Genomic DNA, 22,086 nt, shown 5'->3' on the forward strand with positions numbered 1-22,086 from the left:
GGAATTATGCCCCACAATTTAGGCTTGCCTCGGTCTCCAGGCCTCGGCATAGAACCAGAACTTTTCTAGACTGCACATCAAATCGGCGGGACTGCTGGCTCCGAATTGCATACCACATTGAGTCGCCGATCTATCGTTGTCTGGCTAGGTTCGCAGCAGAGGCCTACAATCACTCTTGTCTCCTATTGAGTGTTGAATCGTGTCTTTGCTAATACTGCCTCGTGATCTACTACAATGATTCGAACACAGTTGGAAGGCAAGATGGTTATAGCATAGAGCTACCCAGGCGTGCCAATTGAGTTGGAGACAAAAATTGCAAAAGGTTAAGCGTCAACGGCAGGACTCGAACCTGCGCGACCGAAGCCACAGCCTTAGCAGGGCTGCCCATTAACCACTCTGGCACGTTGACTTGTTTTGCTTATGTAAACAACTGGGTCTCCCGCGTATATGAAGGGTGGAGCAAGAAGTCAGCTCGCCCAGTAGGCCGGCAGTGTCGATCACCGATCACGCACTATGGATCCGGAGAGACAGACGCCTCAGAGCACAGTGTGTCGCTGTTTGCACTCTGGCTAATGCCCATCACTTGATTGGCTGATGCCTGACAGTCAAGGCAAGCCGTTATTACCTAAGCAGTGAACTCCCAAGACTCGCGATGCATTGTGCCGTCACGGAGCTTCACATTGACGAGCGAAGCAGCAATTGCCCTTCGGAACCCCGCAAACCCTCGTCGGCCGACCGAATCAATCTCTTTTTCGATCAAGCTGCGAACTGGTCCTGATCATCATTCAAGATGGCAGGCCACCACCACAGTGAGTGCCCCAATTGACACCAAAATTAACGACCAGAATGCTAATTCGATCAAACTAGAGCTGGCCCTTGACCCGGCCCTGGTCAAATTGGGACGTACGTAGAACCCTTCCTTTTCCACCGAACCCTCCGAGTGCGATGCGAGGCGATCAGATACCGCGCGACTGAGCTGCTGTGTGGCATGGAAAGACATGGAGAGGAGTGAAAGGGCTGACCTGAGAGCGACTCAACAGACATGCAGAGCAACAGACACATCTTCTTCCGCTGGACCCCGAGAACCGCTCGCGTCACCTTCATGTACGCCGTCTTTGTGCCATTCGTCGTCGGCTACATTGGCTACAAGACCGACGTGAGTTGCCCCTCGTACCCCCTTCGGACCGCCGGAAGTGCATATACTGACCGATCTATAGGGTCTCTGGGACCTCCGCGCGAAGCGCAAGGGCGACCTGGTTTACGAGCGATAGACGGGGCACGATATCGAGGGGGAGGATTGTGTAGATAGGCCCGGGACCGTGACCCGGAGTAGAGGAATGAGAACATCGAACAAGTACTTTTCTCCTGTGCACCATGACGATCGCAAGATGTCTGTACTGCTTTCGATGCAGTCACGAATTTCGCCAACCTTTGAAGCAAGGCAATGCTTTGATAGCAAGCAGACGTGGAAGAACGACGCTTGCAAGTGATCATAACGCCGCCTGGTATATCTTCCAAACGAGCCATAACGCCGTGCGTAATTACAAACCCAAGTACCCGGAACCACGACTACAAGCCGAATCACCACCTATCGGGTCGTCTACCTCTACCCCGAGACCGGTCTGGTGGATCATCGGGCAACCTCTCGCCCCTCCGCCACTCCCCCTCGGGGAATCCACCATCTCCGAACCCAGAGCGCCGCCGGTCTCTGTCCCAGCTCTGCCTTCCCCCGAACCCAGCGTCCCGGCGCGGCCCCTGCGACGGCGGACCGCCCATCGGGCCTCTTGCACCGCCAAACTGCCCCGCTTGCCTATCATTCCGCGCAGTTAGGGCCGGCGCCACCGAGCCGTCCGGCAGCGGCGGCAGTATGGCGCACGAGACGTAATCTCCGACCACGAAATTGACCTCCTTGAGCGTCTTGTCCTTGGCCGAGTCAGCGTCGTCGGGTTGCTTGGCGCCGGCGCCGGACATGTCGACGTCGTCTGCCCCCTCCCCCTCCCCCTCGCCATCGGCGGCCAGGAGCGCCTCTGCCGTGCCGTCCCCGAGCACCACGCTCCCTAGGTCCTTGACCATGAACCTTGGCCCCTGCGTTTGTCCGTGGTGATGGTGCCCTCCCGCGTTGGCTGCTGCATTCCGGGTATCGGGGTAGATGAGGCGGAAGGCGAGCCTCGTGCCCACGCAAGGGCTCGGTAGCAGCGCCGGGTCTTCAGCTGTGATAAGCTCGGCGAGCTCGTCCAAGGTACAGTCGGGCCATGTGTAGAGTGATAGGAAGGGCGGAAGGCTCCTCGAGGCGAACTCGTCTGTTCTATATGGGTCTGTCAGCGTCGAGAAAAGTACTAGGCGTCAGGCAGAGACGACGTACCTGTGAAATGACCCGTCCTTGTAGAAAAGCTGCAGAAGGAATGGCGTAGTATCCTCCCGCTGATGAGAAGCCATGCCGAAGACCGCCAAGTATAGCCAACCCGCGCTTCGATGGGAAGAAGAAGAGACGACGTCGGGGAGTACGTATACGTATACTCGCCTGTGTGGAGTATTCGTAGTGAAAACAAGCTCGATGGTTCCCTTTTTGACAAGCTCCAGGCCCCCAGGTCCCCTTGCGACGAACAGGTAAGACCCCACCCCACACGACGGATCACCCCCTACGACAGATCACCCAATTCGGCCAGATTCAGCCAAAACCGCTATTCCATATATATATAAATAATTAAAAAATAAATATTTTAAAAAATACACAAGCTATAAAAAATATAATTAGTATAGAAAAATATTTAGAAAAAATCATTTTATATTATATTATATAATAATATTAGATTTAAAATATGCTTCTAAATGTTAGTATTTACTAGTAATTTCTATACAAATACTAACATTATACTTTATTATATAACTCTTTTATTTATTAGAAAAAATAAAATTTTAAAGTTGATTATTTTTAAGAGATTTAAATTGAACTTATATAAATAGTTTTTTATTAGTAATATAAGTATTATTATATAGAAATATTAAGTTATATTATAATAAGTAGTATTTATAAAAACTTGAATTTCCTAAGCTTATGTAATTAGTATAATGCCAAAAATAGTATATTTAAGCTTAGAAAAAAATATTTGAAAAATTATAGTCTTTTAAAATACTTAGCTTTATTTATTTTTCATAAAGTTAGAAATCGTATTTTTATATAGTAAAAAATGTTATATTTCATTTAATAATATCTTAATAATCATAATAGATTATAATTTATAAAATTTATCTTAGTAAGAAAACTATATATTATATATCTAAAAGTATTTTTTATATATTTTTAATATTATAAAATGAAGTAGGTAGAATTAGTGGTTTTTGACTGAATTGTACCGAATTGGGTGATCTGTCGTAGGGGGTGATCCGTCGTGTGGGGTGGGGTCTTACAAACAAGCACCTTTTTAGGCCCCCAAAAAAGGAATCAAACGGGGGTTTAGAAAAAAGAGGAGGGAAGCGGGAACTAGTTCAAAACTGCTGCAGTTGCCGCGTGCATTTGTGTGTGTAAGAAGAGTGTGAGAGTACGTATTGCGGTGTGTGAGTGGTCGTGGTGTGCGCGGACGAAGAGGTGCGGGCGTGCGTCCCTCCCGACTGGAGTCAAGGTCGTAGGCGAGTGAGGCTGTGCAAGTTAAGCGCGATCTTCCAAAGCTTCCATGCATGGATCGTCCACCACACGTAGGGCGCCGTTCCCGAAAACTAAGCTTTTTTTAATTGTCAATCCGGCAACGCTCTATCCGGTTTTTTACCGTTCTCGTTTGACGACATCTCATCGACGTGGAGGCGAGTTCTGCTCTTGAACAACACACGAGGGAAGACTGGTGATACCCACGACCGAACGGACCCACCCGAGACACACGAGACACCGCAGTCAGCTACAGGGACAGCAAATCGACGCCAAAATGGACTTTGCAGCCCTCATGTCCAAGGAGCTGGACAAGTCCAAGAAGCCCACTTCCACAGCAGCAGCCTCCTCCTCATCGAAATACATCAAACGAGCCGACGTCGAAGCGAAGCGCAGGGAAGACTACCTGGCAGAACAAGCCCGCGTCGAGGCCGAGCGGGAAGCCAAGGCCGCCGCGAAACGCAAGCGCGAAGAAGACGACGCGGCAGAGAACAAGATCCGCGAGGAGAAGCGACAAAAGCTCGCCGAGGAGTCACGGCTGCGGCGCGAGGAAAAAGAAGCCGAGGAAGAACGCGCGCGGCGGAAGCGGCTGGGGCTGCCCGAGCTCGTCAAGGCCACGGCCGAAGACGACGACGATGCCGCCGTCGAAGAGGGCATGGAGGACATCCCCGACGGACAGCTCGCGGAGAAGCTGCGCGCGCTGGGCGAGCCGGCGACGCTCTTTGGCGATGGCCACGGCGCGAGGCTGAGGCGGTACAGGCGGCTCACGACGGTGGTGACAAAGGGCCCCATCCCGACGACGCTGCAGCTCGTGGAGGAGAAGGACATGAAGGTGGACGCGGCCGTGCCCAAGGACAAGGAAGGTCGGCGGTGGCTGTTCCGCCAGCTGGCTTCCTACTTCACCATGGTCCTGGCCGAGTACGAAAAGGCAATGGAGGCGGAACGACGCGACACAACGGCGAGCAAGACGGCGTACAGCGCCATGGTTCAGAGCCGCGAAAACCTCAAGCCGGTATGTTCCCACGCACACACACACACACACACGTTCATCAGACAAGCATAGACTAAACTATCGTGACAGCTCTTCCGCAAGTTCGAAAAGTACGACCTCGACAACGACCTCCTCGCGCCCATTATCGAAATCGTCAAAGCCGCACAGGAACGCCGCTACGTCGACGCAAACGACGGCTACCTCCGCCTCTCCATCGGCAAAGCCGCCTGGCCCATCGGCGTCACCATGGTCGGCATCCACGAGCGCAGCGCCCGCGAGAAGCTGCACGACGGCGAGCGCGGGCACGTCATGGGCGACGAGGTCACGCGCAAGTACCTGCAGAGCATCAAGCGTCTCCTCACCTTTGCGCAGGTCCGCTGGCCGCCCACCGACGTCCGGCAGTTGATGGGATGATTCTTTGCGCATTACTGTGCGCGCGCGCCCGAGGATCACGTGGATTACGAATACATCACGATCGCCGAGTCACTCCGTTTGGTGTCAATTGCGCCCTGCCATCTAGTTTCCCCCCGAGGACGAAGGGTGGCCCCAGATGGAGAGACCGAGACGGAGACGACAAGGGGAAAACAAAAAAAAACTCTGTTCGAGACTCCTGGGCGTGTCCCGGATCGCGAATCCGGATGGAACTCGAACGGTGGTTGAGGGTGGGACAACGGAAACTGGGCAAAGTCGCATGCCATGCCCCCTTCCCTCTACCCCCCCTTACTGCTACATCCTCTCCCCTCTCTTCTCGTCACTTCTGGAGCCGACATCATGCCCATCGTTACTATCTTGCTCATACGTCTCTTTTCCATTTCTAGCGGATGCATTTTACTCCCGGTTCATCGGGAACTAATTCCACCACACGGAGTATACCTCGGAGAGAAAGAGAGAGGGGAGGGGCGCACCAGAAACCGTCTGCAAGGCGAAAGCGAAGCGCGATTATGGGCCATGCTGTCTGTGCCTGGCTCGCCTAGGTGGATGATGGATCCAAAATGATCCATGCATCGTTGACGATGTCGGATATGGGGAGGGGGGGCTAGAAAGAACCACACCCCCCAGCAACAGAAAGACCAGGGGGGGAACGAACTGCTTGAGGGAAAACCTACGAACTGCCTGATGCAGGCTAGGTACGTGAAGGAGCAGCAGCAAAAAAGAGGATAATACTACTAAAACCCATCATAAAGAAAGAAAAAGTTGAACCACAAGTTTTTTGATCACACACCCTCCCCTCCCCCCTTTCCACCCTCCAGGGATTTGGAGCAAGGTCTCCAAAAGGAAACCCTGTCTGATGAAATGCTAGTCTTTTGCGTGAGAGAGAAGCGCCGTGCGGGCCCCTCCACCCCATCTAACCCTGTCACGCTTGACCCTTGGGTCTTGTCCCCCCCCCCCCCCCCCCTTCTCTCTTCCTCGGCTGGAGCCCCATTTTGTAGACTCACCGGCTCTTATTTGCGGTATCCTTTTTTTTCTCGGGTGATCATTTGGGTGGACGCACTACCTACTTACTTTTGCTCTGAGGATATGTACTTGTTACCGTAGACGAAAGGAGAGTTATTTCTAGCGAACGGGGGAAAAGTTAAAAAGCCCACAAGATTGGAGCCCAGGTGATCGATCATTGGAGATTCTTTTTATTTTTATTTTTTTTAAAAAACACCTCAAAAAAGGCTTCTGCTAGTCTGTATCTGTATTCGTACTCTATTATCCTTTGACGAGAGGGGAAAGTGAGTGACCACCTAGCTAGGCGAGGAACCGAACTGGCACTGTGCAGAGAAACAACTTTGCCAAGACCCCGAGGCGATATAAAGGGTCAGGTATCGTTCATAAATCCGTCGGCAGGGTAAGCTTAACTTTCTGCGTTAGGCCCGATGAGAACAACTAGCCGTAGGGCACAGTTCGGGCGAAGTGCAATCAGGTGGCTTGCATAAACGATACAGACAAGAGACAGGGCGCATTATTCCCGACCATTCCCAAGCACGACAAGACAAGACGCTTCAATCGACGGAAAGCCATATTCTCTTGACACATTTCTATGCCTGCTGCGTAAGCCTCAATCTATCGGCCCCGGGGATCCCGCGATCAACACCGCCGCCTGTTGCTTTAGCCGCTCCACCGTCCCAGCCGCTGCGTGAAGCTCCATGCCCGATCCCAGTGGCTAATGACATGCCTAGCACAAAAGTGCCATGACGTCTGAATGATCCCACGGCACAAGAGACGTGTTGGCAGGCGTACGTATGCTTTTCTTTCGAGATAGCCAATGACCTGTCGCGAGACCGCCCAGTCTGCACCTCTGCATTGGCAGTCGACCACCCGAATATTTTAGGCTTTTGCGACTACGGCGCCAAGGTGGATCACCAAAAGTGCCCCGGTTGTCAGCATTCCAGTTGCATGCTCGCGGCGTGCTGCAGCTCTCGCGTCCGACCCACGGACAAGCACAACCACTCGGCCGGTATCACCGTCACCGCGCGGCCCGTCGCCGCCGCCGCATCGGAGGGCCATCAGCTCATGTTGTCGCCGCCCGCGCCGCCGGCCACCGTCGGTCGGTTGGACTGCTCGAACCAGAGCTCATCGATGCCCTGCGCACCGGCATGGGCATTACCCTTGCGCATGGTCTTGACCTCCATATCTGCCGCAATGATACTCATACGCCGGATCCGCTCCGTAGCGTCCCGCTCGTAGGCATCGATCGTGTCGAGGACCATCCTTTGCAGCGTGGCTCGGGGGTTCGGAGACACGGCGACCAACGTCTTGTGGCTCGTGCGTTAGCACACGGTGCGACTTCACACTTTCGGGGGCCGCGGAAACTCACCTTGTCAATTGTGTTGATGCGGGCCTGCAAAACCCCGCCCCGGATCATGGCGACGAGCTCGTCAATGAGCGGCTTGCCGGGTACGGCAAATGCATCCTCGAGGCTGCTCAAGGTGACGCAGGAGAAGGGGATAAAGTACTGCACGATACACTTGCTCCGGATCTGCGAGTAGAGCGTCGGGACGTGCTTCTGGAGGTAAATGTCGAGGAGGTAGTCTGCGCGATACGCCTCTAGGATGGCCAGGCAAGCCGAGTACCGGCCATTCACAAAAAGCGAAATGGCCTTGCGGATGTGAGGTTCCAGTTCCAAAAACGTTCTAAAGTTTTGGTTGTCGAGAACACGAGCCTGGAGCTCTTTCCGGTCCATGGTTGCCAGAGCTAGGAGGCCACCGTACACTGCCACATCGTTGGGGCTCGCGATATTGCTGTAGTCCACTCCCTCTTTGCCGGCATCCGTCTGCAGGAAGCTTTTGGCCGCCTCGTCAAACTTCTCGAGCCCCATGAGGGCGATGCCCTGGACGATCTTGACGTAGGGTTGCAAACCCTTTTCTTCGTCGCCGTTCTGGACACCCGTGATCTTGCTCAGGTTGGCAATGACCATGGGCCATTCCCGACGCTGCAGCGTCACATTGACGAGGTGCTTGCCAACGTCGATGATGTGCTTGGATGTGCTCACATCTGGGCGCATCCGGCTGTAAGCCTCGCCAGCGCTATTAAGGTCGCCGATGCTTTCAAAGTGACGACCCAGGTCCTCGTTTCCCATCTGGCATCAGTTAGCCCTGAAGCATTTGTGCATGGCAATGTCTCTACATACCCGAATGCTCTCCTTGATCAGGTTCATCTTGTAACCCTTCAACTCGCCCTCGAGGGCGTGAGTTTTGGCATTATTGGCCCTGTCCGTGAGCTCGACCCACGACTGATCGAATGTGGCTTCAGGCTCCAGAGGAGCGGCGACCTGAATCAACTCAACAACATCGCGGTAACGCTGCGTATCTTGACCCTTCTTGGCCTCTGCGACGGCAGCCTTGAGAGCGTCGACACAGAGCGGCACGCATGTCCGGCCGATGAGGAAAAGACGTTCAAAGCGGGTACGGCCTGTGGCAGTGGTGAGAAGCAGTTCCCCCCCTGAAGGCGGCGGAGCCTTGGCACGCGGGCAAAAGGGGGCGGAGACGCGGGGAGGCTGAGCGTGTGTGCGGGCAGTGGCACTGCGGCAACGGCAGCAGGGCGCAGTCTACGAGAAACAAGGTTGAGACGGGCTGTGGTAGGAAACATCGTACCTGTGTAGTTCTGGATGTACAGATCTAGATCTAGTTTTGGGGTATCTGGAGAGTGACAGCGGCCGTTAGCAAGGACGCGCGTCTTGGCACTGACTTCCTATTTGAGACAGATCGGATAGGTCCGTTTCGGTGTAGGGAGAGACAGCGAGGTGAGGGAGGTGAGGAGGCTCAGCTTGGATGACGGAGACGCACCTCTGACAATGACACCTCCCTGATCGTCCATCTGGGTGAAGAAGGCGAGCAGGGCGTTGGAGTCGAGGCTGGCGTTTGCGCTAGCGGCAGCCATTCTGGAGATTGCGATATCGTATCAGGCGACTCGAGTTGATGGAGCCGTGCGAGATTTTGGCGGATCTCGAAATAAGTCAGCAGGGGCCAGCAGTGAGTGAATTGAAGAATGTAAGGTGTTAGGCGACACGGCGTACGGGGATGTGTGCCGGGCGGGTGAGAGCGAGGTGCGGTGGCCGATGTCACCGATGGCGGGTTAAAGTTGGCCTAAAAGGTGAATGGTGGAATGCGTGGATTATCGGGAATGAGGGGCTTTCTGGTCTGGTCTGGCCGGGCAGGTCAGGGCAGGGTCGAGGTGTTTGGACTTTGGACTCTGTGCTTTGGAGTCGTTGGGCGGTTCGTTGGACGGACGGGGGCCCAGTGACATTTGGGGGAGAGGGGCCGGTGCATGTTGCAAGGTACCAGGCGGGAAGGGAAGCTCGTGGAAAGTGAAAGGACTCGTGGAACACTCACCGGCTCCTGGAACTTGCCGCTTTCTGTACGTTGGGGCAGTGTGTGACTCGGGGGCCCTGGCCTGGCAGCTGCGCTCTGCACTCTGCAGAGATGAGAGGGATTTAAAAAGCCCAGTCGTATTGTGTCTGTCGCACTAGGCGTATCTGCGTGTGCGGGCTACTCTGAGAGAGAGAGTGTGTGTGGTGGTGAGCAAGGCTGTGGGTGTATGGAGGAGGGAGAGCAACGGTGAGCTCTCTGACAAACAGCAGGACGTCAACGGGCGGTACGGAGTAAGGTACGGAGTAGGTACCTTAGCAAATGAACTTCGAACTGGAGAAACGGTACGTAGTATGGTGGTGACCTGGTTGTTTTTTGCGGGGTAATCGAGTAAAGAGGTTAGGTACCTTGAGGTAAGGTAGCGACTGCTCACTTCCTACTGTGGTACGGTACCCCAGCTCCAGGGCCGGTGCAAGTGCAGTTTGGTCAAATAGCTCGTGTCGAAGTGCCCCATTCAAGTGTGTTCCGAATGCAATGTAAAGGAGCAGGCAGCAGCGACAAAAGTAACAAAATTAGAATATTCCCCAAAAATGACAATGGCGATCGTGCCGACCTGGTGCGCAGATGATTGGTAGATGCCAGCCAGATACGGCAGTCGGTCGATCACTGGGATTAAGGGACAAAGTCTTGGCGATAAACTGTCCGTAAATGGAGCTCTATCCAAGGTATCCGTACTCCGTACACATGTATCTGTACGAAGTATGGGTGGTCCATCAAATTGATCAGGGACTGTGTTCTCTATTCCTTTGCGAATGAAGAGAAGCAAGTGATTGTGACAGGGCCAAGAAGCAGATTGCAGATAGCTGTGAGATTTGCTTTCGAGTCCACCGAGACTAGACACCTTTAGCCTCTCACTCTAACCAAGCATCTCGTTATCTAGACAGTCCACATGGGGAAAGCTAAGGGTAGTCTGTCTCTCATCTTCATATGTATGCCGTATCCGTACCAATTTGCTCATAGAAGCGGCACCCGCACCCTGCGCTCCGTTCGCCCCCCTGGGCCCGCTGGTGCACTGATTCGTTTGATGACCGAGCTTGAAAAGGGTTGATTGATGGAGAGCATATGCTGATGTGCCAGCAGCGCAGCATTGGGATTGGACCAGCTTGTTCGGGATTCCTACATCAGCAAGGGCCAGGGACAGGCCGCCAGCATCGTGGCCGGGACTCGGAGCAGAACCCAAATCGAAACCGTTCAGCAGCCTGCAGACGGGCTGCAAGCAAGGCATACGCCGCATACCACAGGAGGACAGCTACCACATCACACCTGAGCCGCGAGCTAAGGTGGGAGGTGTGCTCGGTAAGGCCAACGCCGGTACGTACCCACAGTGCCAGATACAGGGGTCGGTAGTTGGCCGAGGGTCTGTTCCTAGAGGGGACGGGAAACTTGGGACGTTGAGGTGTGTTGTGCTTGCGGCGGGCTTGCTGTAGGCGATGCGCTGCAGGCTGTGGTTCTACACGATCCGTGGCTCCTTGGCCAGCCCATCTTACGTGGACAGGTTCTGTAGTCGCTGGTGCTCGAAATCGATGCCGTTGACCTCGAGTCATCCAAGCTTGGTTTCCGCTCAAGAGATGGGCTTGATCTTGACTGGCCTGCGTTGACGGGCCTCAGATTGCAAATGATCCCTGCATGGCAGTCTCAGATTCAGCTCGAGTTTCCAGTGTATGATTGTATAGGCGACAGCCCTGATTTGACAAAAATGTCTGGCGTCCAAAGGCTATGCCGTCGGGGCAATTCTGGACTCTCTGTTTCTACCGTATAACTGAGAGGGAATAAAAGATGGGGTGCAATGGCCAGGTTCGGGCCCAAGGTTCAAGCTGGGATTAGTAGGGCCGGAGCAAGGTCAGGGTCCTGGAGGAATAGGATTGAGTGTGGGATCGCGTCCTTGAGCGCTCGGCCCTGGGCCTGTCAGGTTATGGATTATGAGCTCGACGGATACCATGGCGGGACGATTGCGAAGAATAGCGAGCAGAAGAAAGAGAGAGAGAAAAGGTTAGGTTGAAAGCGTCAGAGCAAAAGTGCCATGTGAGTCGAGAGTCATGAGGGTATCCATAACGAGGCCCAGCGACATTGGACGATTTGGTGGACGTTGGATTGCCCGCGTCTGTGCCAGGAACGCCTGCTCGAGACACTCCATGACTGTGCAGCTTGCAAGCCGCAAGCCGGTCGCCTGGCTCCCAAGAAGTGGGCGCTGTTGCTACTATCGCGTCACTCTTTGGTGGGCCGAGTTGTAACTTGTGAGCACCGAGAAGATGTAGATAGGTATTCGCAGCGTTGCGGTCGGGTCGGGTGGCCCCTGCGCAGGTACTCTGATGTGTGTACCTATCCGTACAAAGTCTCGATAGCTTTTAGCCTGGACTGACTGAGACGACGATTCCGATACATCAGACACGAGACAGGTAAAGGATATGAGCTGGTGACAATGAAGCAGACGGGTCGGACCCCAAAGATGAGTGGCTTTCTCTGGCACATTGGTGCTAGCCATACATTGGGACGAGGACGGGGCGGCTGCCCATGGTCTGTGTCTACCTAAGTCTGTGTTGTGTCTGTTGGCACTTAGTAGGTAAGTTTCCCACCATTCTATCCGTTAGGTATTCGTACCTTATTACCATGTGGGATGAGATGAGGTGAGGTAAGGTGAGGTGAAGTGCAGGTGAAGATACGTACCTTGGCGACTTTTGACGACACCCGACTGGGAAAGTGTAGGTGAGGTGGTTTGCACCGGCTGCCACCTTCTTCCCCGTCTTGTCTCGTCCTGGGAAGTGGCCGGGGGTGTGTTATTGACTGAGGCGAGGTAAGGTAGGAAGGTGTTGTGTGTGGGTGTGCCTTCCCTCTAGTTCCTCGCTCGCACTGTGACTTGTCTGTACAGTGCGCCCCATATTAATCTCGACTTCTTGTCTCCTAGTGGCCAGCACATGCATTGAATGGTCTTTCCTCTCTCTCTCTCTCTTGCACGAAATCTTGCGGAAATAACGAGGACGGGCGAACCGCAAGAGGGCGCGCGCGCGAGGGGAAAGAAACCTAAGGTAACGTGGCCCGTTTCCTTGATTTTGTCAGGCCAATGCCAATCCGTTCACTCCTGGGGGCGTGCGTTTGTAAGTTCCATTGGATTGCAAAAGAGAGAGCGAGAGAGGAAAAAAAAGGGGGGGACCCAACCAAGTGACTGCGGTGTCTGCTTGTGGTGAGTCGGCGACCGACCGAGGGCGTCCTGGGCCAGTTTTGCAAGCAAAAAAACCGCGAGAAAAACGCTGGCAATTGGCAGTATCTAGATCTGTTTGATATCCATAAGAGGCTCTCTGATATTCGATGCATGTTGTCAAGACAAGCGCAAGCGCGAAGGGGCGGGGTGGAAGTCTTGGCAAACGAAGGAAATCGAGCGTGCCAAGACTTTTGAGACCCAGGAAGCTCTTGCCTGCTGTCCCGATTCCCTGATGTGCCGCCCCTTCCATGCGCCGTCTGTACCGTCTGTACTCCGTACCTACTGCCCCCCGCTCTTGGGCTGACGCGTTTTGGTGGGAGTGGGAGTGGGCGACCTTTTTTTTTTTTTTTTTTTTCCAGTCTTCGAGCTGGGCACACTGAGCACCTTCCACGCCCGTACCTACCTCACCCGCCCAGCCCGGTCAGCCCAGCGGTGTCGAGGTGTGGAACCGTGAGGTGGTTCCTCTCTCTCCTCCACACCACTCACCATTCACCACCCACCCCCAGTCCAAGCACACCCCATGGACTCTGCTGGTCTCCCACCATGGACCAAAGTCCACGCCAATCTGAGAGCACCTAACCCGCCAAAAGAGAAAATTTGTCGTCAAAATACACCACAGACACGTCCCCAATGACGGATGCCAAGACTTCAGAACCTCATCGTTCCCTCAGCCCTGGGCCCTGTTCCTCTGTAGGGCGGTCCATTTCGACGACGTCCCGTCCGCCATGTGACGGCAATCCACAAACGAAGCCCTTTTCGAATATTCCATGCGTTTTCCATCCCACCGGTCTGCAGTCACTTCGGCCTTATGGGGAGAGGGGGGGGGGGGGGCCTCAAGCTGGAATGAATCTCGCGATGCCACCAAGTACAAGGCGTGCAAAGTACGGAGCTCCCGCAAGAAAAGCCAAGAGTCTCCGGGGGCGCCAGGGAGAGCGAGGGGAGGGGGGAGGGGAATCAACCCCCAAAAATCGCTGGCGATAAACCCTCGGTGTTCCAAGAGGGGCGTGAGCCATGTGCCCACACAAACACAAACCAGACCAGTTGCTTCATGACACTCGTCCAAAGAGCCGTCGGTCAAGACCGTTTACTCGCCTTCGCCGCCATCGTTGTTGTTGTCGTCGTCGTCGTCTCCTCTTGGCCCTTGGCAAGCCCCTCCAACGCTCAAGAGTCCCAGCAACGTGCTCGCTTTCTTTCTGCCGCCCCCTGCTTCGCTTGCACATTACACGCCTCGACGGCGGTGGCCTACGTTGTGTCGTACACACACACACACACACACACACACATATCGCGGAATCGCTCTGATCTCTCCACCACCGCGATGCAGACACAAACGAGGCATTGGACCCTCGATCCCGACCTCGGGAAGATTGCGGCGTGCTGTTCGGGTTACGAGTGGGGACCGAGGGAGGGGCACTAGTCGCAGATGAAAAGGCAATCGCAGATTGATACCGTAGAAACTCGAGCACTTCAAACTTGCGTTAGCCCGTGCCAACCCTGCTAGCTGCCCATACCAAGCCTTTTCGGGGGGTCAATTATATTCGATTATATAATTGACTATACCGTATATAGAAGGCGGTAAGCAATTATTTTCTATTTCTTACTCCTGCCTAACTGCCTCCAGCCTCGACGGCGAGCTCTTATTAGCTAAATCAATTAGGAATGTTGGCGTATGCCAAAAACGGGTGGCGGCCACATTTGACCACTTTGGGCAGTATTACGATTCTTCCAGAGCGCTAGCAGGGTTGGCACGGGCTAACGCAAGTTTGAAGTGCTCGAGTTTCTACGGTACTGTCGTCGAACCATCAGAGGACATGACTGGGCCACTTGCCCAAAATGACTGAGCTCCGTAACCATACCTACCGCCGCCATTCTCATGCGATGGTATGGGATGGACTAAAGGCTGAAAGGCTCGCGGGTGACGGGGCGGCGGGCTCGTTAGCAGATCCACGGACGGTTTGAGCCAGCAGGCTTTGCCCCGACATGTTGGAAACCGAACCTGCGTGCCAGCGCCTGCTTGGAAGCGTCCTCCGCCAACTCGCGGGACCGACTGTTTCGATGAGCCTTAGCACTGACAAACTCCCAGGTGTAGGGGTTGGCGGTTGTTGACAACTCGGGCTCTCAAGCTTCTTTTTTCCCTTCCCTTTGCGCGCTGGATTGATCATTGGACTGGACTAGATGCAGCTATGTCCGCAGTGCATAAGGGGGGTCCTCCCCGTCGAAGCTCAAACTGGGGTCTCCTGGGAAGCGCCTCCGAACCAATAGCATCCCGCGTGTTCCGTCAACTGAGAACCCGGGCCTGGCGTGTGAGTTCAATAAGTCAGCGTTGACTGAGATGAGAGCCTGACTTTTCATTTCACCCCCGTTCCAGCTACTGGCCCTCGTGGGAGGGGGGAAAAGAAGACAGGCAATTGAAGTGGTCTACCGAGTATTGGCTGGCAAGGCAAGACAAAGCGCCCTTGTCTATTGAAACTTCCACGTCTTCAAGCAGCTACGAAGACTTGGCCTACGCTGTCGGGTCACAACGGGCACGAACGGGCACGACGGCCACGTACCGGCGGCAGGTGGTGGACCGTCAGACTTGGAGGCTGGAAGCGATGGATCTACCGGACGAGGCCGGGCGGGATGATTCATTCCGTGGCGGTCTGCAATTGCGGTACGGGACCGAATGGCACGGAAATCCAAGCCAACGGTTGGTCTTGGGCAAGATTTTGAAGACAACGAAAATACACAAAGGGTAAAAAGGCATACGTACCCCCGGTTCCACCCTGCATCCAAACGCATGCACGAACGCCGCTGGCGCCGCATAGGTTTTTTTTTTTTTTTTTTTTTTTCCTTCTCTCTCTGCAAAGTATTCCATCCCCCTCTTCAACATACCAAGACTCCAACACCAACTACCTACGCAAAGCATGCATGGCCTTGCGACTGACATATAGATTCTATGCAGTAGCACCATCGGTTCGACCAAGTGGAAACTGGCCCATTCTCACGTCCCTCTCATCGGTTCCAGACGCATCTCCATTTGAGCAAAAAACTGGGCTGCATTCCTTTCCCGAAGGAACTCCGCCCTTTTCCCTTTTCAATTCCTTTTTTGAGCAAATCAACCGGGGCCGGGTAGGGACTCGACTCGCTCGCTCGCCCCGTACACGCAGTACTATCACTCTCTTCCTATCTACCGCACATATTCTGATTAGTCGCCGACTGGAGACAGTTGCGCGTGCTCGGTGCTCACATAGTGGTCTTCGCGCGCGGTATCCATACAGACCATAGAATATCCTCAGAGATATGTCGCCATCATCAATGACATGCTTTGCCCACCGCAACCCTCTATTCACAACACAATCAGAAGCCCAGCACCTAGTCCCGTTCGGAGTCTCTTGCAAAAGAACCCTTCCCATTCTGATTACAGATGGCACGCACCGGATACCACATACTAGTGGCCCGGCGTCTTTTAACTCAAGATTGCCTAGCCCGGGTTGCTTAAGATAGAAGCCCCAGCGAACTCGGATCTCGTCATTGGGCTGTCCACTAGAACGGGCGCTTTTAACACGGGAACAAGCCTGGCCCTTGGAACGCGGCGCTCAAGTCACCACCAATCCCGACAGAAGCGAGAGCCGAGAATCGAGACTGGGAGTTAGTTACTGCCCAGTTGTTCAGACCATTGATTTTCACTGCCTCGACTGCCCATTGAATGAGCAAGTGCTACCTATCAGGACAGGATGCCCTCCTGAACGGAGGCCAAAGTCAAAATGTCGCAGTCGCAGTCGCATGCAGGCAAGGCAGCCGCCAATCTCACAACCCTGAGCTCTTCTTCGTCCGTTTTTGTTTCGTCTTGGCTTTCCGCACACATTTGCTGCAGCATCCTCGTTCCTCCCACTCCTCCCAGCGGAAAGGTACATGCGGACGAAGAGCAACCACAGCACCTCTTACACGCTCTGTCGTCCAAGGTATCCGTAGTCAACTACTCATATCCTAATTGCGTACTAAGGTGGGTAGATAGGCAATGGATTCCATTCAGTAGAAGGTACCTTCCGCGGAGTTGCTCTACCCATTACAGCAACTCTCACTGTCTGTCACAGATGGTAGACCCAAGAATGACTGCCGTCCATCTTCTGCCATCATACTGTACCTCCCATGATCCATCTCCCCTGCCAATACGCCCCCCCCTCCCGGTCCCCCGTCGGCGGGCTCTTTCTTGGTGCAGTTCTCAGTCTCTCCAAGTCTTGTCCCTCTGATGCTTCCGCCCACCCCCCAAGGGTACCAAGCCATCCCAAGCCATGCTGTTGCGAACTTTGTGTTGTTGCTGCTGCTGCAGTTGTGCTGCTCTCTCTCTCTCTCTCTCTCTCTCTCTCTCTCTCTCTCTCTCTCTCTCTCTCTCTCTCTCTCTCTCTCTCTCTTGTTGTTCTGCTCGCCTTACCTTAATCCATCTTGGCTTATTGGCCTGCCTACTTGGTTTGCCTTATGATCGCCCCTGTTCATCGTCCATGTACGGAGTACTTCCCACGGATAGTGTACATGCCTCTCTCTTGAGTCTTCCTTTCCCCCTCCTCTTCCCCCTCGGCCTCCACCACCACCACCTCATCCTCGTACCGATTCCTATCGCCTTTTCGTCTTAGCTTCCCCATCCCCCTTTGCGACGGTTTCGTATTGTCTCCGTTCCCTCTCTTGTTGACCCTATCCGCGACTTCACTTGGGTGACCTAGAGACACCCCCTCCTCTACCATGAAGAAGAAGAAGAAGAAGCACCATCAACCATCCACCATCCACCACCCATCCAGCACCATCGTCACAACCAGGGGCCTACCCGCCTGCCCGCCAGATCGTGGTCCACGTCCTGCGTCCTGCCCCGTGTGTGGAATACGTATCTTTTGACCGCGCTACTGGGACTTGGGACTGCGGGACTACCTTACACCGTGCGGGACCATATTCTCCATACCCTCGAGTCGTGTACTCTGCTGTCTCAACCAACCCCGGCCGAGACGCTACCTACCCGCTACGTAATCCATCCTATTCCTCGCGCTCAGCTTTCCGCGCGACTTACACACCTGCCCTGGCCTCTCACACACCTTCTTCCTCTTTCTCTGTCTGCGGCCCTGCACCGCTGCTGCACCGCTGCTGCACCGCTGCTGCACCGCTGCTTCGTACCGCACCCTGCTCGGCCTTAAACAAGGGCCCTTCCACCCCCCCCAGCTGCGGCCTGCCCAGACGAGCCCAGCAAAGAGGCAAAAGATCCCCCGGCTCCTCTCTGGTCTTCCCGTTTTTGTTTAAACTTATCTTCCTTCCATCCCCCGCGAAGTCTTGGCACACGTCTCGTTCTTCTCATGTTCAAGACTTGATCAGTCCGAAAGCCGTTCCTAGCGATTGGGTTGGCTTATCGGACCACGACCCTTGTACTATCAAATATGCAAAGAGCTCGTCCTCCATAACTGCACTTACACCGAGAACCGGGTGCTCACCACCACCACCACCACAACCAACACCAACATCTACCTTACAGCAGCTATTGTCAGCTTCCTGAAGCTTACCCCAGGACAGCTCCAACGGGCGACCTGTTTTGTCCACTGCCAAAATGAGCCCTCCATCTCAGCCTGCCAAGGCCGCAACCAACAACAACAGCAACAACTCACCTCCAGACTCCCACGCTTCTGGCAACATGTCAGACAACGAGTCCGCAGCCCCTTCTGCCAATGGCTGGCCAGTCAAGGAGCCGCCTTCTCCAAGTGGAAGTGCCCATTCTGGCTCAGACATGGACGAAAAGCCCGGCGAAGCTGGATCCAACGCCCCTGTGCAGAAGCGTCGCCGTGTCACCAGAGCCTGCGACGAGTGCAGGCGCAAGAAAATCAAGTGCGATGGCAAGCAGCCTTGCACCCATTGCTCAGTCTATAGCTACGGTGAGCCTCCTTCCTCGATGCTGTTGTCTCGGTGCAAAAGACTAATTTCCGCAGAATGCACTTATGACAAGCCCTCCAATCGGCGGAGGAACCCTGCGCCCCAGTACATTGAGGCGTTGGAGAGCCGCCTGCAGCGCGCAGAGACTCTTTTGCGCAAGTTTATTCCAGACGTCGACTTGGCTGATCCGACGCTGGATCCGGCCGTCCAGCAAGAGTTCCGCAACAGAGAGCACAGCAGGATCCAGAGTGCCAAGCTCAGGCACGACCCCTTTGTAGCTCCCGAGAAGGAGGATCACCAGCTTCTGTCTATGATCGAGTCCATTGGCCAGCTGGACCTCGACGACAAGGGCGGCTGGGACTTTCACGGCGTCTCGTCCGGTGCCGTCTTCTTGCGACGCATGAAGGAGCACTTTCGAGGCATGATGGGCCCCGTCACAAAGGTGCCCTTCCTCCCACGGCCAGACAGACCCGCGGGCCTCATCAACCTGGACTCGCCAGCATCCGCAGCCAGCTCCCCGTTCGACTCGACAATGTCCACCGCTCCGGAGCTCCCCCCGAAAGACGTGGCCAAGAGCCTCTGCTACCTGTCGCTCAACTGCGCGACGTGTCTGATCCGCATCGTCCACTTACCGACCTTTTACCAAATGTTTGACCGAATCTACGAGAAGCCATACGACGACTACACCAAGGAAGAACACAAGTTCCTGGGCCTCCTTTACGCCATCATGGCCTTGGGCTGCATGTACAGAAACCTGGACGAGAATGCGCCCCCCGTGGCCTACAAGGAGTCCGTCGACGAAGGGTATGAACCCCGGAAGCCTGTCCCGGACCGTACTAACATGCCGCAGAATGAAGTATTACGATACCGCGAGGCGCATCTTGCAGGACATTACAGAGTGCCGAGACCTGACCTCGCTGCAAGCCCTGCTTTTTATGATTCTTTTCCTGCAAGCCACCTCGAACCTGAGCGGCTGCTACGCGTTTGTTGGAATCGCCCTTCGGTCGGCCCTGCGCATAGGTCTGCACAGGTACTTGAAGCACGAGAAGATTTCCATCATTGAGCAGGAGGTGCGGAAGCGAGTATTCTGGGTTATTCGGCAAATGGATATCTACGTCTCGGCCATGCTCGGGTTCCCGCTGATGCTCAACGCCGACGACATTGACCAGCCGTACCCCAGCGAGATTGACGACGAGTACATAACAAACGACGGCATCCTGACGCCACCGCCGGGCACCTTCTCCTTTTTTGAGGCTTTCAACGCCCACACCCGCCTGATGGAGATCTTGGCCAAGATCCTTAAGTTTGTCTACCCCTTGAAGGGGCTCGGCCAGAGTGTAATGAAGGGCGACAAGCCGGGAGCGACGTACCTCATCAGCTACGCCAACATTAAGAGGATCGAGGCCGAGTTGCAAGAGTGGTACGAGGTCCTGCCTGCGCAGTGGAGGCCGAGACCAGACGGCCCCGTGGAGGTTATTCGGTGCGTTTCTTGACACCACATTACAGTTGATCCAGGCTAACATATGTCTAGGGTGCGCCATTTGCTGCGGTTTGCCTACGCACACGTCCAACTGGTCCTCTACCGCCCGTTTCTGCACTACGTCTCCCCTCGCCTCAGTATGGGCAAGAACATTGACGAGCTCTCGTACGCCTGCGCCGCAGCCTGCATCAGCGTGTCGCGCAACATTGTGCACATTGGCATTGAGATCCGCAAGCAAAACGTGCTGGCCGGTCCGTACTGGTTTATGCTGTTTACCGAATTCTTTGCCATCCTCTCCCTCGTCTTTTACTCGATTGAGAACCCAGAAAAGATTGGATCGGCAGAGGTATTGGAAGATGCCATTGCAGGCAGAGACATGGTCTCGAAGCTGCAATCCAAGAGCCAGGCGGCCGACAGGGTCACAGAGGCCCTCAACGTAAGTCTCTCTTCAAGGTCCTAGCTGGCGAGTATACTAACTGGGGTAGGTTTTGTTTGAACAACTGCCGGAGAGACTCCAAGAGGCCAAGACCCGGCCAATCCCTACTAAGAAGCGTTCGGCACCTGGGCCAAAGGCCAGCTCGATGCCGGTTCACGGGCACCCGGCCCTGCAGCCGGGCATGGGTCAGCGCCGCTCCGAGGAACTGAGCCGACCATCGAGCGTGGTGATGGCGCACGGAAGGATGGCGCAGGTACCGCTTCGTGCGTCTTTTGACGGCGTGCCCATCTCCGAGGCAGGATACCAGGACCCGTCCCTGGCGAACAACATCCAGGACCTCCTCGGGATGGACATGTCGTCACGGGCGACGCCGGATTCGGTGAGCACGTCGGCCAGCTCAACGCAGCGCCCGCCACAAGGATTCCCGCCGCCGCACAACATGAACCATATCAGCAAACTCGACTCGCTCATGTTCCCGTCAGAGGATCCGTTTGCCTACCCCAACCAACCGATGATGGAACTGGGATACCAGAAGCCCGGGACGAACAACGTCAGCGGCCCGCAGGAGACGTTCATGATGCCCGGCGCATTCGACGACATTGACACCCAGCTCCTCGGCCAGTCTCCCGCGTACTATCTGCAAGGACAGAGCCAGCAGCAGCAACATTCACACCACCAGTCTAGCTACGACCTATCGAGCATATACCAGCAGCACTCGGGCTACTCTGGCATGCCGGACGCGGCTCGGATCGAACAGGCACGACGAGCGCACATGCAGCAGCGGCCCGCGGAGCTCGAGAGAATGCTCGCAGAGACTGGCTACCAAAGCAACTGGGCAGGCATGCTCGGCAGGAACGGATATCAGGGCCTATAGGCAACCATTTCGCTTCTAGTGATACCCAGCATTTATTTGGAGCCCTGCTAGTTCAGGGTGCGATCTATTTTGGGCGGGGACTTTTTACAGAGAGAGAGAGAGAGAGAGAGGATTTTTGAACCAGAGGGAAAAGGAGACACACGGCCGTATCGATCTAGGCGTTCCGGTCATACTTGATATGGATTTGATCAAGGTTGCATGGCATCATCACCAAAGGATGTCTGGATTGGTGAAGAGGCTCACACGAGCCTGGATTTTGGGATTCAGGGTGGTCAAAGAGATGGCCCCCGAGGCATACACGCAAGAGAGCGTGTAGGCACACTCACACAGCAGTTGTATGTAGTTGTCATTACAGCTAGCATACGTTACAATGGGACATGGAATTACCAAGACGGGGTTGCAGATGTGGTGACAATGTGTGGGGTACGGGATAAACGAGTGACAAAAGTGCGACACACGCCCCCAAGCCCAGGGACGGAACAACCAACCCACTTGCGACACAAACGGCCCCCGAGGGGGGCGAGGGTAAGGGTGCAGCCGTGAAGCGGCCATTGAATGGAGTGCAGGGCATTGCAGGCGCATCTGCATTTGCATCGCAGCAGGCTTGCAGGCCGAATAGTATCCGTATCCCGTAAGGCGTGGCGCGATGGACGGCGGTGCGGGGGCGTCGCAGCGTAAGCTCTCCCCAATATGCCAAGCTACCTTATGGACCTAAGGCTAGGTAGGTCCC

The 22,086-nt window shown here is 54.8% G+C and overlaps 8 protein-coding genes and 1 non-coding gene across 9 annotated transcripts; 4 read left to right on the plus strand and 5 right to left on the minus strand.

Moving 5' to 3' along the window:
- Positions 1-328: 328 nt before the first annotated feature.
- Positions 329-409, minus strand: CLUP02_tRNA063. The gene has a single exon. It is a non-coding gene; the product is annotated as a tRNA-Ser (tRNA).
- A 381-nt stretch (positions 410-790) lies between these two features.
- On the plus strand, positions 791-1,271 carry CLUP02_04015 (uncharacterized protein; the record flags this gene model as incomplete). The annotated part of the gene is made up of 4 exons (XM_049283032.1): positions 791-809; positions 868-903; positions 1,041-1,156; positions 1,218-1,271. 4 exons carry the CDS (start codon positions 791-793, stop codon positions 1,269-1,271), a joined length of 225 nt encoding a protein of 74 aa, XP_049140175.1.
- Positions 1,272-1,581: 310 nt separating this feature from the next.
- Positions 1,582-2,436, minus strand: CLUP02_04016 (Sin3 associated polypeptide p18; the record flags this gene model as incomplete). Its single annotated transcript, XM_049283033.1, has 2 exons — positions 1,582-2,305; positions 2,363-2,436. 2 exons carry the CDS (start codon positions 2,434-2,436, stop codon positions 1,582-1,584), a joined length of 798 nt encoding a protein of 265 aa, XP_049140176.1.
- A 1,481-nt stretch (positions 2,437-3,917) lies between these two features.
- CLUP02_04017 (Prp18 domain-containing protein) lies at positions 3,918-5,291 on the plus strand (the record flags this gene model as incomplete). The annotated part of the gene is made up of 3 exons (XM_049283034.1): positions 3,918-4,652; positions 4,722-4,784; positions 5,238-5,291. The coding sequence occupies 3 exons, from the start codon at positions 3,918-3,920 to the stop codon at positions 5,289-5,291; spliced, it is 852 nt and encodes a 283-aa protein (XP_049140177.1).
- A 1,364-nt stretch (positions 5,292-6,655) lies between these two features.
- On the minus strand, positions 6,656-8,996 carry CLUP02_04018 (26S proteasome subunit RPN7; the record flags this gene model as incomplete). The annotated part of the gene is made up of 7 exons (XM_049283035.1): positions 6,656-6,958; positions 7,056-7,127; positions 7,160-7,372; positions 7,435-8,196; positions 8,248-8,613; positions 8,676-8,740; positions 8,819-8,996. The coding sequence occupies 7 exons, from the start codon at positions 8,994-8,996 to the stop codon at positions 6,656-6,658; spliced, it is 1,959 nt and encodes a 652-aa protein (XP_049140178.1).
- A 1,344-nt stretch (positions 8,997-10,340) lies between these two features.
- Positions 10,341-11,028, minus strand: CLUP02_04019 (uncharacterized protein; the record flags this gene model as incomplete). Its single annotated transcript, XM_049283036.1, has 2 exons — positions 10,341-10,694; positions 10,738-11,028. 2 exons carry the CDS (start codon positions 11,026-11,028, stop codon positions 10,341-10,343), a joined length of 645 nt encoding a protein of 214 aa, XP_049140179.1.
- Positions 11,029-13,728: 2,700 nt separating this feature from the next.
- On the plus strand, positions 13,729-14,097 carry CLUP02_04020 (uncharacterized protein; the record flags this gene model as incomplete). Its single annotated transcript, XM_049283037.1, has 1 exon — positions 13,729-14,097. One exon carries the CDS (start codon positions 13,729-13,731, stop codon positions 14,095-14,097), a length of 369 nt encoding a protein of 122 aa, XP_049140180.1.
- Positions 14,098-15,140: 1,043 nt separating this feature from the next.
- On the minus strand, positions 15,141-15,485 carry CLUP02_04021 (uncharacterized protein; the record flags this gene model as incomplete). Its single annotated transcript, XM_049283038.1, has 1 exon — positions 15,141-15,485. One exon carries the CDS (start codon positions 15,483-15,485, stop codon positions 15,141-15,143), a length of 345 nt encoding a protein of 114 aa, XP_049140181.1.
- A 2,761-nt stretch (positions 15,486-18,246) lies between these two features.
- CLUP02_04022 (fungal specific transcription factor) lies at positions 18,247-21,356 on the plus strand (the record flags this gene model as incomplete). The annotated part of the gene is made up of 5 exons (XM_049283039.1): positions 18,247-18,568; positions 18,623-19,370; positions 19,417-20,046; positions 20,098-20,482; positions 20,532-21,356. The coding sequence occupies 5 exons, from the start codon at positions 18,247-18,249 to the stop codon at positions 21,354-21,356; spliced, it is 2,910 nt and encodes a 969-aa protein (XP_049140182.1).
- Between the last annotated feature and the right edge of the window lie 730 nt (positions 21,357-22,086).

This window comes from Colletotrichum lupini, chromosome 2 (genome assembly GCF_023278565.1).
Source record: "Colletotrichum lupini chromosome 2, complete sequence".
Classification (NCBI taxonomy): domain Eukaryota; kingdom Fungi; phylum Ascomycota; class Sordariomycetes; order Glomerellales; family Glomerellaceae; genus Colletotrichum; species Colletotrichum lupini.